Source organism: Nicotiana tomentosiformis, chromosome 11 (genome assembly GCF_000390325.3).
Source record: "Nicotiana tomentosiformis chromosome 11, ASM39032v3, whole genome shotgun sequence".
Classification (NCBI taxonomy): Eukaryota; Viridiplantae; Streptophyta; class Magnoliopsida; order Solanales; family Solanaceae; genus Nicotiana; species Nicotiana tomentosiformis.
In genome coordinates this window covers 93,628,780-93,643,465 of record NC_090822.1, presented here as the reverse complement: position 1 = coordinate 93,643,465, position 14,686 = coordinate 93,628,780, and the positions used below count along the sequence as shown (strand labels likewise).

The 14,686-nt window shown below is 37.1% G+C and overlaps 1 protein-coding gene across 3 annotated transcripts; it reads left to right on the top strand.

Moving 5' to 3' along the window:
- Window positions 1-2,425: 2,425 nt before the first annotated feature.
- LOC104119948 (uncharacterized) lies at window positions 2,426-14,341 on the top strand. Of its 3 annotated transcripts, none has more exons than XR_691563.4 (8): window positions 2,426-2,867; window positions 2,958-2,989; window positions 4,541-4,638; window positions 4,723-4,805; window positions 9,790-9,867; window positions 9,941-10,039; window positions 11,880-12,233; window positions 13,910-14,341. XR_691563.4 is itself a non-coding variant. In XM_009631582.4 (7 exons), the coding sequence occupies exons 1-7, from the start codon at window positions 2,736-2,738 to the stop codon at window positions 12,171-12,173; spliced, it is 816 nt and encodes a 271-aa protein (XP_009629877.1). In that variant the 5' UTR covers window positions 2,426-2,735; the 3' UTR covers window positions 12,174-12,367. The 3 variants fall into 3 exon arrangements, 1 of the variants encoding a protein (XP_009629877.1); XR_691564.4 differs by having other exon boundaries at window positions 13,907-14,057; XM_009631582.4 differs by lacking the exon at window positions 13,910-14,341 and having other exon boundaries at window positions 11,880-12,367.
- Window positions 14,342-14,686: the final 345 nt, after the last annotated feature.

The following is a 14,686-nucleotide window of genomic DNA, read 5'->3' as shown; positions in this document are numbered from 1 at the left end:
CCCGGAATCGAATTCGGAGGTCCCTAGCTCGAATTATCGCATGTTGTCGAAATTTTGAAGTTTAAAGGCTTAATGACTGTAAAGAATAAACTAATGTTTGACTTTGTTGATACGGGTCCATATTTTGGTTCCGGAACCCAGTATAGATCCATCACTATATTTATGACTTGTCTACCAAATTTGGTGAGAAACGGAGTTGGTTTGACGTGATTCGGACGTCCGGTTGTTAAAATAGAAATTCTAAAGTTTTCTTAAAAATTTCATTTGAATTGGTGTCTGATTCGTAGTTCTAGGTGTTAAATTGGTGTTTTGACTACGCGAGCGAGTTCGTATGAGATCTTTGGACTTGTGTGCATATTTGGTTTGAAGCCCCGAGGGCTCGGGTGAGTTTTGGATAGCCTACGGACCTTAATTCTTTGAAAAATCTAGTTTTGGGGACTTTTGTTGGTTTCTGGTGTCATGTTCTTCGCGAACGCGAAAACGAATTTGGGACAGGGGAATTTTCTTCATCGCGAACGCGATAGTTGAGTCGCGAACGCGAAGCAATGGGGGGGCCTTACCCTTCGCGAACGCGACCAGCTTGCCGCGAACGCATAAGATTGTGACCTGGAACCTTCTAATAGGGTAAACACTTCATCATATAGAAACCTTCTACTTAACTCATTTCAAGAGAACCACTGCAACATGTGACTGAATTCTCATATCCGCAGAAAATACCAACCTCAAGTAGTGGTCTAAACCACTATAACTCTTCCGGGATCCATCAACACATAACATGTCATAATACTTGAATTCCTCCAAATAAAATCAATTACGGTGGTCGTCAAGCCTCGCACGTATCGCCACAAATCACATGCATAACTCAAAAAGTTGAAAGAACTTATCATTGCCACCATCATGCCAATTCAACCATTGTTAGTCGACCCGTCCTTTCCCAATTTATTCTTAACTTGCCTTAGAAATAATAATAGCTCCAATCATTACATCACGAACCTAATTCCGCACTCATCCCGAGTGACCTTATTTCACGAGACCACGCTGTCTCAAATCCCACGAACCATCTCATACCCTTCTTGTGCGCATGTTCGCATCTTCAACTGGTACACCCATTCTGATAATTCCTCTATGAGTCCGAAGTTATTTTCTCTCATTCCTCCAATACTACACCGTTGACCGAAGGTAACATAGAACACTCCAAGCCCCTTTTCATAATCTGCAAAAGCTCGATACTCAACCATACTATTGGCTTGAAATCCTTAGGCACCGCACTCTGATTTATTTTTTTTGAACCCACTAGAATCATTGCTGCGAGTCACCCACTCCGACCCGGTCCCGAATACAATCAACTCCAGGGCTCTGCTAGCACATGAACACTCTCTCAATAAGCACCCGACTGAATCATTTTCCTTATACATCACATCTACACGAAACATAACTCTGAGTCTTCCCAAAGCCTGAACATGAATCGATAAGGCCAATTATAGCACACATTCCTCAAATTCTTTGCCCATATCACCACTGATGACCCTCTTCCTTAGTCATAATATCCCACCAATATGCCGATAACCAGAAATCTCACAATTAGCCGACGAAATTAAGACAACATTATTGTACCCTTTCGATTATCAAGTTATTCTTTCATGTCTTTTTTTTTATTTTTTACTTTTAAGTTTGTAATTTGTACATCGCATATTTAGTAAATATAAGGGGTGGGTATAAAATTCGAAAAATCGAATTTCGAACTGAACCAAATTAATTTGGTATTTCGATTTCGATTTTTTCGGTATTTCGGTATATTTCAGTATAAAATTTTTGATATTTCGGTACGGTATACGGTATTGAGTTTTTGATATTTCGGTATAACGAAATATCGAAATAACGCAATTTTAAGTTAAAACCCAACTATATTTTTATTTTCGCTCCCAAATAACTAACCTAAGCCCAACACCCCTTTTATGTGAAGAATACTAGTTTTTTCAGTTATGACCGGATGATAAAGCTTCAGGTGGGGTAAGCTTCAGTAAAAGCATGGTTTTGAGTTTTTCTGGTCCATTAGTGAACTTTATGCTCATAGTTGCTTTATTATGATACTTCTTTCAATTTGAGGCTTTCCTGATGCCTCCACGATAAATATATTTACCAAAGTAATATGTGGGATATTATCTATATAATTAGCACACCAAAATGGTTATCCAGTCCACTGTCCCCTCCATTTATATCATCTATTCCGTTAAGTTATCAAACCGAAACCGTACCTAACCAAAATAAGAAATAATGAACCATATTGAATTACTTTAATACGGTATTTAGTATACACAATTGATAAACCGAATATCGAAATACCGAACCGAAATTTTATATACGAAATCAAAGTACCAAATGCTAACCCTAGTAAATATTGACATAATAGATTTACTTTCATTTTAAGTGAAAAAGAAAACTAAACCCAAATTAAACGTGAACGCCCCTGTAGCTGGTAGATTGTTAACTGATATTCCATCATTTCTTATTCTCCGGCTAACAATCCCAATACTATATTTTAATAATCAGAAAATCCGGCTAATTGCCTCCGCCACAGCCAACGGCATGTGCGGCCGCGATCCCATTTAAAGCAATCGAGATCGTAGCCGACACGTTCGGCATTTTGCAAACCTTTTCACAACTATTTAGAACTCCCCTCTCCGTAAATAGCCGCTCGTCAATTTTTCTATACTGAAAACCAAATTGTTAGATCAATGGCAACCAACGCTAATTCAAGTCCTAATAATACAGCTACTCACAATGCCATTGTCAAACCCGTGCTGTTACCGGAGATTGGACCCGATGGCATTGCCAGAGAATCACCTGTCATTGCTTACACTGAAAAGGTATTTCTCTGATTTTGCTTGTACAAAATATGTTTTAATTTCCGGAATTTTACTGTATACATTGTTTGATTCTCGTGTTGGTGGTTACAGATAATTGAAGAAGAACAACTTCAATTGAGAAAGTAAGTTGACTTGTCACTGTCTTTTACTAATATTTTTGGATCTTATCTAATTTTCAACTCTCCGTTGTTTGCTTCTATCGCATTTCTGGTTATTTGTTTCAAGTTTACTTAAGTCTCTGCCTGGGGAGTTAGTTACTTTTGTTGCTCCTCTAGGTCAATATCTTTGGATACCAGTCAATCAATCAATCTACTCCTCCTTAATCTCAAATTGATCGTAATTCCGCTCTATTCACTAAATACGGGTACATAAAGCATTCTAGCAGAAAATGGTGTGACTTACAGTCAATGAAGTTAAAATGAAGAGCACAGTTCAAATGCCAGTGAAGACCCAAAAGTTAGATGATTTCTTCCCATCGATCTCAGCTTGGTGGGCAGAAGATACTTTTATGTGATGTAATTGTCGAGGATGTGCATAAGTTGGTCTGCCAATATTTAAAAAAGAAAAAGAAACGAAAAGCTAGTCAATCAATCAATCTACTACCCTTGAACTAGTCGGGATTCATGATATGATTTCTTTGTATACTCTCGGACTTATTTCATTCTAATACTGGATCTTCAGATACTAGTACAATGTAAAAAGTATATCAAGAACGGTTGGTTAACAAAGCAAACTATGCTCTCACTTTGGAGGAGTACACTGTAAGAGATGATGCAGGGAACATAAAACTTGAATTTGATGAAAGGAGTATGGGTAGGAAAACTGGGAGAAAATAGCGAGCGAATTGGCCCTGACACCATGGTATCCAAAAAATAAATTGGGACAAAGTAAGGTGATTTAGCATATACAAGGATATAGTAATGAATTCTGATGACCAGCATACTTCACAGAGTTCGGTTGGGCAGTTATACACAGTCGGGGAAAATAGTCTTGGGATAAATTCACAAATAAAACATCTATTTTGTGTAGTTTCAAATAGTGAACACGGTGGTTGTTATTTTGACAGATACTATTTAAATAAATCACTATATTGAGGCTTATCCGTGAAAAAAAAAACATGAAATGCAAACCAATTATTGAGGAAAAAGTAAACTTTTTCCTTCAGAAAGCTTTAATTTTGGAATATCTTAAAGTTGATTACTAAATACATAAATTATAGATCTTTCAAACAAATTGAAGCTAGGAAAAAAAATTAGTCATTCATTTTTCCATATGAAAATATTAAATTGGAGAGATTTCCTCAAGGGAAATTTATTCCATGCATAGGGTACTCCTTTTCATCTTGCAGATCTTTGTTTCGTACATTTTTGGATGTAGTATTACCAATGTCGAGTTCATGTCCTAGTTCCTTTTGTTAATAACAACGATATTCGGGCTAGCTTGCCCGCACCTTGCCTACATGTTCTTAGTTTCTTTTATCTGGTGAAGACATTGTCAGAGGTGATTGATTTGGAATTGAATGGTTTTAATGGAGGCCTACTTCTACAGAAGTAATGGAGGTGTAATATTGATTTGTATTTATGTTGTCTGCTGCATCAGACTGCTTTCCAAATCAGATGGTCTTCCGAGTTTTACATACATAATAATTTTCTGTATTCTGCTATATCTTCCAGATATATTGATGAAAATTATTCCAAGATCCGTGATGTCGAAAGGGAACTGACGAACCTGAATATGGAGATGAAGCTTACTGCTGGGCCAAAAAAAGCAGGTTTGTGACTTATCAATGCTACTTCTTTGAGCACCAATACCTTTTGATACATAGTTGATTTACGTGCTTCCTATGCATCTTCAGCACTTGAACTCATGAGAAAGAAAATAGAAATGTCAACAGAAAAAATCCGTGTTGCTAGGCTGAAGGAAGAACAAGCACGAAAGGTTTGTCTAACCCCTGTTGTGCTTCTATTCCCCCCCTCCCCCCCTCCCCCCTTGTGTTTTTATCTCAATAGATTGAACAGACTCCAATTCTGGCTTTTCTACCATTAAGAGAAATTAAGCCTCTCATTGTCAAAGCACTTGTCTTGCAGTAACATTCCTTTTCGTTTTTCCATATATCTCTTCCTTGGATGTGTGATATACTGATATCCGTATGTGCCACTAAGAAATTGTTAAAATATATTGGTACCTCGTGGATCTTGCTTTAGATAGATGGGCTTATTTGGTTTAGAAGATTTATACTATTGGAACGTTCATGATGTCTGTGGTTGAAAGGACGGAGAAGAAAGAAGAGAGGATGTCATCCAACACATAGAAAGAAAAAGAAGAGGGCAATACAAGGGTGTTTACGTTTTCATGTTTTGACACAAAGGAAAAAAATAGTAAAAAAGATGTGACTTTTTGTCTTTGACACCCCTCAAATCCAGCCGGAGGTCTTCGAGCCTTGTTACGGACTAAAGTCCTGAAGAAAAGCGACCCCAATCCTTCCCCAGCCCAGGTCAAAGGTCTTCCCGCCCTTTTTTTTTCAGGGGATGAAGTGAAAATGGTGCTTTGGCATGTCAAATTGTTTTACTTCCGAGAATCGAAGAGAATCACAAATCAAATCAAAGAAAGCCCTAGACGAGAAGTCAGAAAGAGAGGAGAGAGAAAGTGAAAAGTTGTATTAAAAAGGTCTCAAACCTTCCATACGAACCTCAATAATGGTACTTATATTTACAATGAATAGGCAATAAAAATAACTTAATAAAATACATCACTAGCCTTGATAAAAATAAACAATTGGGCCAAGTCTGGGCCAAGTCTGCCACATCCTTTAGAAACTCAGGTCAGGCCTTCTTCATGTTGGGCCTGGACACCAGCTTTAACACCCCCTCCTTAAAGCTTGTGGCAACATCCAACTTGCATAATAATCGATGGGGAGGAAAACCCTTAACAGTCGTTTGGTTTGTGAACAAGTGATACTGAGATTGTAATGTAGAAATTTTAATATGGGGATTAAATAATAACGTGATTATTTAGTGGATATACTCTTATTGGTAGATGTTTAGTTCATTGGACTAAACTGGGATATACAGGTATAATACAAAATATGTGTTTGGTTTAAACTAGAGAAACTTGGAATCTTGGATAAACTTTTATTTTCAACTTTAACCTCAAAAAGCTTTGGAGAAGAGCAAATGTGTCATTTTGTTTTATCCTGGGATAAGTAATCCCGAGATTGATATTACCACATAGAGTTTGATATAAAACTAATACCACAATTGTGGTATAAACAATCCTGGGATTGCTAATCCCGAAATTAAAAATTTCACCAAACATGGGATAGAATATTACCACATTTTATCCCTGGATTATAATTCCTTATCCTTGTAACCAAACAACCACTTAGTGATCACATCAGCTAGTTGAGAACCAGGAGGAACAAAAGGTAGAGATATGACCCAAGAATTGTGCATGTCCCCAACAAAGTGACAGTTACCAATTCTTTAATGTGTTTCATGAAAAATAGGGTTCTTGGGAATGTGCAAAGCAGCTTGACTATCACAAAATTTTGTAACAACCTTAGAAACAGGCAAGCCAAGATCACCCAAACTCTTCAACCAAGCACTTTTGGCAACCACACTCCTTAAGGCCCTATACTCAGTCTCGCTATGTTATTTAAAGTCATCATCTCGCCGTTAAAAGCGATGAAACGATGCGAAGAGGGTCATGGCTGAAGTGATGCGCTTTAGAGAAGTGTAAACTTCAAACAACATGCTGTTAGTTCTTTAAAATCTCAACTTTGAGAAATTGGACTAATATCAACATTATTGTATATTGGATCTGCAATTAGCTTTTTAATTACAAATTGATTATTAGGGTGCTAAATTCATATATATTTGCTATTTTTAGTTTTTGTAAATTGTACGTTTCACTTCGAAGAAGCATGCTATTCACTTCATGCTTTTTGCTTTAAGATGCGTGGATCTTGTTGCTCTTTTGCACTTATGCTTTTAAAATCACTACCTCAACAGAGGACAGGGAGACGATGGATTGCTTTTTAGACTTTCAAGAGATAGGGGAAACATACAGTGTAATGAAGTACTCGTAACAGACCTCTGGGAGATAGAGCATGCAAGCCCAATTAGGATAAAAAATGCTTTTAAAGAAAAATTTGTAAAAACAACAGAATTCCTTGAGCTGGATCATTCAAGAGATACCTCAGGATATGAGCCACCATATGAGGAACTCCTGGAAGATTGAGAAAATGATTAAGGTGATGGACTGAGAGAGATATCAGGTCTAGTATGCTGTAGAAAATTCAGCCTCCTAACATGCCCTCCGTACAAAGAAGTAGGGGTGTTGAAAACCGGATCACCGAAAACCGAACTGCAAAAGTGGTTTAATGGCTTATTGGTATCGGGTTATCAGATTAACGGGTGGTGAACGGATTAAATTTTATTGTTAATGGCTTATCGGTTTTGGGGCGGATTATCCAATTTTCTTATCGAATAAACCGTTAACCCGTTAAGAATTTTTATATTTATATATTTTTATCCATATGTATATTAATTCCCAGAATAATCATCACCAAAATGTATGCATAAAGCGGAATCTTTAGAAAGCCAAGAAGTGTGCAATACTTTATCTTAGATACAGTAAGGGCAAGGTTCCGTTGTTCTTTTAGGATGTCTAGACAAATACTATCATTACTGTTGATGTTTGGGTGGAATACTTTGGTTTTGAAGTCAACCTACAAAATGCACACAAGCCAAAATAAAGTAATATAGAAAATCCAATCACTGGAACCAGGTGCCTTGAGACAACTAAAGCATGACGAAATGCGCAAGTAAACTGGCTTTTTGCTGGTATTTACTAGTAACACGAAGGGACAAAATAGGCCTCTATAATACTGATTCAAATAGGCCGATAAACCGCCCGATAATAGCTAAACCGATACCAATCCGCACGATATCTTATCGGGTGGCTAGCGAATTAATACATTTAAAATCCGATAACCGATAAACCGAACCGTTAAGAGTAAATAACCGCCCAATCCGCCCGATAAGCAGCCCTACAAAGAAGGGTGAAGATGAGGCTCGCCTTCGTCAACTCACATTGAAGTAGAAGAATCCAAAGAAGTCACAACAGGGGCCACCCTAGGCCATATTTGTTTTAATTCACAACATAGCCTTGAGGAAGTTTAGTGACTTCAAGACCAAGAAAGTGATGAATAACACCTAGATCCTTGATCTTGAACTGTTCATCCAAGAAGGATTTAAATGTCAGCATTTCATTATCATAATCACCAACCTGAAATATGTCGACAACATACACTGATACTATCACAGTAGAAGATTATGACACCTTGGTAAGCAATGAGTGTATCATTTTTGCTAGAAGAATTGCCCCTGGATAGGAGTAACTCCGAGGGTTTGGCAAATTTTTGCCTGGAAGCTTGCTTTAACTCATGGAGAGACCTTTTAAGTTTACAAACCAATGAAGTGGCAGAAGAAGGAGGAGAAACAGTGAGACCAGGGGAGATCTTCATACAAACCTCCTCATGAAGGTCTCCACGAAGTAAAACATTATTAGCATCACAACTGATAGACATTCCAGCTTTTCTTAACAGCAAGAATGAGCTGGCACTTAATGGTTGCGATGACGACTGGGGAGAAAGTTTTAGTATCCGTTATACCTTCCTGCTGAGCACCTCAATAACCAGTCTAGCCTTATATCTCTCAGTGGAGCCATTAGATTTTTGTCTGATTTTGGTGACCCACTTACAAGGAATAGTTCTCTTGCCAGGCGGAAGAACAATGTCCTAACTCTGATTTGCGTTCAGATCTTGGAATTCCTTTAGTGTTGCTTCTTGCCAAGTAGGATAAGAAGCAACTTTTTGGTAAAGCTTGGATCTTAGCAGAGAAAACCTTGGAGGTTCTAGATTGTGGAACAGGAGGAGTGATGGAAGAACACTCAATAATCTTGGAGGTAGCTAGGGGGATTAGAAGTGCTTGTGGATTTCCTAAGGAAAGGAGAAAAGTGAGAAGGATATGAAGGAAATGAATTAGAAAGCTGATGATCCACAAATTTTTAGGATGAGCAGGAATGTGGAGGCAGGGAAGAGTGATCATAGGTGAAACACATGTTCATGGAGTAGGATATCTCTGGATTACATAATAGAGTTACTAGAGAACCCTAGTGTTATCTCAGTCATTCTTCTATCTTCATACACCCTCTGTCACCTTAAAACAAAAACTGTTTTCAGCACTTCCAATGACCACCTAACCTCTCCAGTTCCTGCAGTTCAAAATCTTTTTGTGTCAGCTAATATTTCTCCAATTATATTGGCTTAGCACTATATCACATTTTAGCTGGTTTAGGGCCATTGCTAGTTGTCAGTTCTTGTGCGCTGAAAGTGCCGAAAGTGCCGAAAGTCATTGTCTGGTGACAAGGTTGGAGGCATCTCTATTTGATGGTGTAAAGGGTATCTTTGTCTTCTCTTTGACTTTCATACTCCAATTTCATACCTCCTTGAATTAGGAAACATAGACTTCATTCTTAGCAGTGTGAACAAGAAGTTGATAGTAACTTATAGAAGCATGTACTGATTCATGCCCAAGTAAATCAGATTAAAACTAATGGATGAATTTTACAAGGATCATTCTGTCACTTTTTACGGGGATGCAGTGGCTTCCCGTCGCATCATGTCCTTGTATTAGTTTATATATCAGTCTAGTGAGAGCATTAATCCTCTTGTAAATGTGGTTTTGCTCCTATAATATGATTTCAACAATCAGAAGAAAAGATGGAAGAAACCAAAAAAAGGCACTCTAAAGAGAGACAGCGAACAACAAAATCACTTAGTTGTCCGTCTTAGAAAATTGTGACGGAATGTCCATTGCTTATATGCTTTACTTATAAAAAATCTGATAATGACTTCTAGGCTTGGGAAGCAGCATCACAGGCTGTTAAAGACGAGGAGGCGATTAAACAAAAGCTTTGTGAGGATTTGAATAGCCTGGTACATTTTCTCCTGTATTACTATTGCAATGATAGATTGTGTGAATATTTCTCAAATGAGATTCTCTTTATAGGTTCTGGAAAGTAGTAACAGTCAGCTTGCTAGATTGGAGGAATTGAAAAGACGGCTGGAAGCTATGAATCCAAGTAGAGCATCCACTGCCTCCGCCCCTGTAAGAATTCTTTCATATCTTTGTGTATTTTATGTGTATTTTGGAATTTTATTAGGTTTTCAGTATGTTTGTGCATGATTTTTATCCATTTCTTTTTCTAGATGGGGACAACATTTATTAGCAGTGTGATAACTCTTTTTTGTGCTGTTAGAAATTCCTTATCTGTGCATGGAAGAATGGGGTACACAAATTGATGTTAAGTTTCTGTCTTCTAAGTAATTTATGTCTTTGACCAATTCTAATGTCTGGCATAACAAGTTGTTATGCAGTTACCAACTGGCTGAATCATTATAAGACTGCTTATAGAATAATCGTGCAAAAGGATAGTATGATAAGAACAATTGGGACATAAAAGACATTATTTGGTTATCTCAGCTTTAATTCTAACAATTGCAGTAGCTTTGGCGGATATGGATAGAATACTTGACATGATTCTGCTGGCAACAGAGAAATAACCCTGTTTCTTTTTAATTTGCGGAGTATTTTGGAATTCTAGTTAGTTCAACGCTTCTTTCCTTCTTTCTCTTCCTGTCCTTTGTTGTCATCTGTAATGAACCCAAATTGTATTGACCAGAAAATAAAGTTACAGATCTTAAACGAAACTCTCAAAGTAACAAATAACAACCAAATGAACAACTGAAAAGAAGAAAAAGGAAAAGAAGAATGGAGGGAGGTTCAAGATCATCCTCTAGAGAAGCTAAGGAAAATAAAGTAAACCAATTTCTTGCATGGCACTAAGGGGATGTACGGTTGAAAGATTAGGGGGGTTATCCCAGTATAAAGTTTGGTGGGTATTAGGTAAAACCAGGATAGAATTTACATCAAAATCATGGAATTATCTTTCCCATATAGAAAGTGAGATTATCTATCCTGGTTATAATTCCATGATTATAATCCTGGGATAACTTGGTTTTGAACCAAAATAGATTATTTCCTCTTGTATATGTATGCATCTTTACATAGTGCACATGCTCCATCTCGCCAGGGTCTCAAATGTAATTTGCCAATTTCACATCCAGCTCCTTTCAATAGTAAGTTATGTTCATAACATCACCATTCACTTATTAATGTTGACCCTCAGCACTTGAATGCTCTGGCAGCCATGAAATTTTATCTTTTGGTTTCCAAGACTGCGCAATTGCCTCAGCCCATTTTGATCCTCGAAAGGACCATGTTTTCCCACCTTTTCAGCCACATACTATTCATTTGCTTGTAGATTTGCTATCCCACTTGTAAGGTTGACATCAACTATTCTATTCTCTGCTAGCATCAGCATAAGATGGTTTTATTTTAGAACATCAGCAATGTTACTATTGGTTTTACTTTAGAGCTTGAACAATATTATTTTCTAGCATTCTATGCCATAACAGATGTGTAAGATGCTGCGCACCTTGCCGAACTACTCGGGCTTAAAGAATGTCCCAAATTGGCCCAACTTTGGCCAATCCTCTTATCCATTTTTTTATAAGCGGATTCTCTTATCCATTTCTCAGAAATCACCTAATTTCCCGCTGCTTCTCTATGTTGGGTGATTTGGTCTCACATCTTGCGTTAGCAAAGACGATGCAGCGTTGAACCATCTCTCTGGGTGAAAAGACAGCGATTTCCATACGAGTGAGCAAAATGTATGCCAGACAGCAATATTACAACATGTGCCAAAACTTATCACAGATATGAATTGGAGAGCTTCTTGTATTGCTCTTTTTTCTGCTTTTGAATCTTATTTGGAACTATATGGATAACGTGGCACACTGCAGTTATATAATGCTTGTTTTTGTTTCGTGATTAAGATGACTTTCTACTAAAATGCCCGTCGGCCTTTTCCCATATGTGGTCTCAGGATCAAAATCTTGTGGGACCTGTACAAAGCAGTATGACTCAAGATGTTTCCTCAGTTAAGGATACACAAGAACCATCAAATGGATCATCTGGAAATACATCGAAAGAAGGAAATGATAGAAGCAGTGGAGCAGAAAATGGACAAAACCAATTGCCTTCTCTTGGTGAAGCAAGAGGTAAGAAGAAAATCAACCTCCAAGGAAGAGGAAAGGGAATTGGCATAGTGCCTAAAGGTAGAGGTTCAACAGCACCTGGTTGGACTGGAGCTGGGTTTGATGTGGATGGTAGAAGTTGATAGCTGGTTTTCTCAATGTTTAAGTTCATTGGAATAAGAGACTTGCTGATTTTTAATGAGGTAGATAGTCCATCCAAAATATTAAAATTCTTTACTTTCTTCTATTATTCCATGTATGTGAAATATCATTTGTGAAATTCAAATGACTTGTGAATACATTGAAATATATAGTTCCTGAATCGTTCTCGTGTAAATTGATTTTAGTTTGTCAACCTAGTTCTTCAGTATACTTTATATGTCCTCCAAATTGACTCAATAGAGAGAGAACCCAAGGAGTGTATGTTGTAATGATATGGCATGCTGCTGTTTTAAAGAGGTGGAGGGGAAGGAGGAATTTATTTCTGAAGAATTATGCACCTTGCCCTTGTTCGGGGATAATCTTCTTTGGTTAGAGAGAGAGATGATGCCTTTTAGTTATAAGAGAGGTATCACTCACACTTGGGGTGATAATTGTCCTTTCACTTGGATTTGAAAAGCGTTTAACTGCTATAACATCTAAGTCTAGTATTTGAAGTGCTTTAGAAGACCGAGAATTATGTAATGTAGCCTGCAGTTAATTTAGGTACATTTATGACACAGGATATCCTGTGAACGTACTTAAGATGCAAGGCAAATCTGAGATTTACATGTTGACAAACCTAATTCTATTTTATACTCTCACAGAAAGAGTACATTTGTAGTAAAATATGTAAATTTCTCAATTGTATGTGATATATAGGAGTTGAATCCAATAGAGCATATGCACCTATGAGATCTGCTAAAACATAGAGATATGGTGGTAAAATAGTTCTGTCGTAACTTGTAAGTTGTAACACATGATTGTGTTTCTATTACAAAGCATCATCAATTACCCTCTTCCTTTCTATTTTCTTCCTCTTCGTTTTAGTTTCTGGATTTATTTAACAGAGTTTTTACTTTCTGGATTAACTTATACTCACATTTTCAGCAAAAAGATTATGAGACATGTGAGTAATAGAACTGTGTAGGGGTTGAAGACTGTCAAGTGTCAAATCCTTGGTTATGTGTCTCCATGACATATTAATTCAATTTTTTTGCTGAATACGGTTTTCAAGATGAATAAGATAACCTTTTAGGCATTACCATCGTTCATGATTATTATGTATTTATATAGTTTTATGTTGCTGGACATTTCCTCTACCTATATTTCAGACTAACGGCAGAGAAACTGCTTGTAGTGGTGCCAATGAAGGCTGTAAAGGTATCTTAGCACCAGGAAAGACTGATAGATGTTTATTAGACAATAGTTAGATTGATTCTTTAGATGAGAGTAATGTTTATTAAAGCAATTCCTTTATGTAAGAGGAAATAGAATATCTGGATGGATTATGTACTTCTCAAGAATCACTAGACGAGCTTTTGCTCAACACAAAGAAAGTAGTTAGGACTTGTTTTGAGTTTGATTTTGATGTGTAGGTACTATGTAAGATTATTGTGGATTTCTCGTTGAAGCAGATACTTGCATCATTAGGCCCAACTACTCGTTAGTAGATACCCTCTTTTATGATATTCCTGCATCTGCCCTCTTTTTTCCCCTTAAATGTTTGCCCTGTTAAATAAGTGTAGTCATTTAAATTGTGTTTTGTCTTATTTATCTCGTCAGTTTGGTCGCTGTATATTTGAATTTCTAGTCAATATTTCTCAATCGACTATGCACATACTTTAAAAATGATTTTGTGGGAGAATCATTATTTTCTCAGTCAATAATCTTGTAGCAGGTGAACATTGGAAATTGTAGCATTCTCAGACGTTTACTATGGAGTATAAAATTGCTGGCAATGTGTAGTCTGATTTGGAAACTTCTAACGCGAGTAAACTGACGACTCTTGTCTGATTATCTTAAATTATAGCAAGTCCATTGCTACCTTTTGGGACCAACGGAAATGCATTTTAGTTATGACTCTACTGCTATGCATAATGATTATGTCTGAGGCAGTTTTGCACTCTAACAAGTTATTGACTCCAGTTTGATGTGACAATTAGCATTGAAGTTGGGCATGAAGACTGAACAGTAACAAAATAATTGTAATATGCCAGAGGTCTACTGTTGCATGAGGTGGGGACCATTTCAAATCATTAGTTTACCCGTTTTCAAATTTGATTTTGTCAAATGAAGCTTTATGGAACCAATGGAATTATTTTATGGTGAAGTTTTGAGCTGTTAGTAATAGTTTTAGGCTTTAAGCTTCATACTATGCCTACAGAATCTGAACAACTCGTTGCTAAATCTGGTTCTGAAGCTCCCCCCCCCCAAAAAAAAAATGATTGGCTAAAAAGTATGGTCTTTTCATGCGGTTGTCGAGAATGTCTCATTCTCTGTTAATTGTTGGTGTAGTTTAAAATTTCCTTTTGTTAACTACTGCTCCCTCCGTTCCAAGTTCCAATTTATGTGAACTTGTTTGACTGGACACGAAGTTTAAGAAAAAATGAAGACTTTTGGAATTTATGGTCCTAAACAATTCAGAAAGGGGCCTAGAGTATTTGTGTGGTTATAA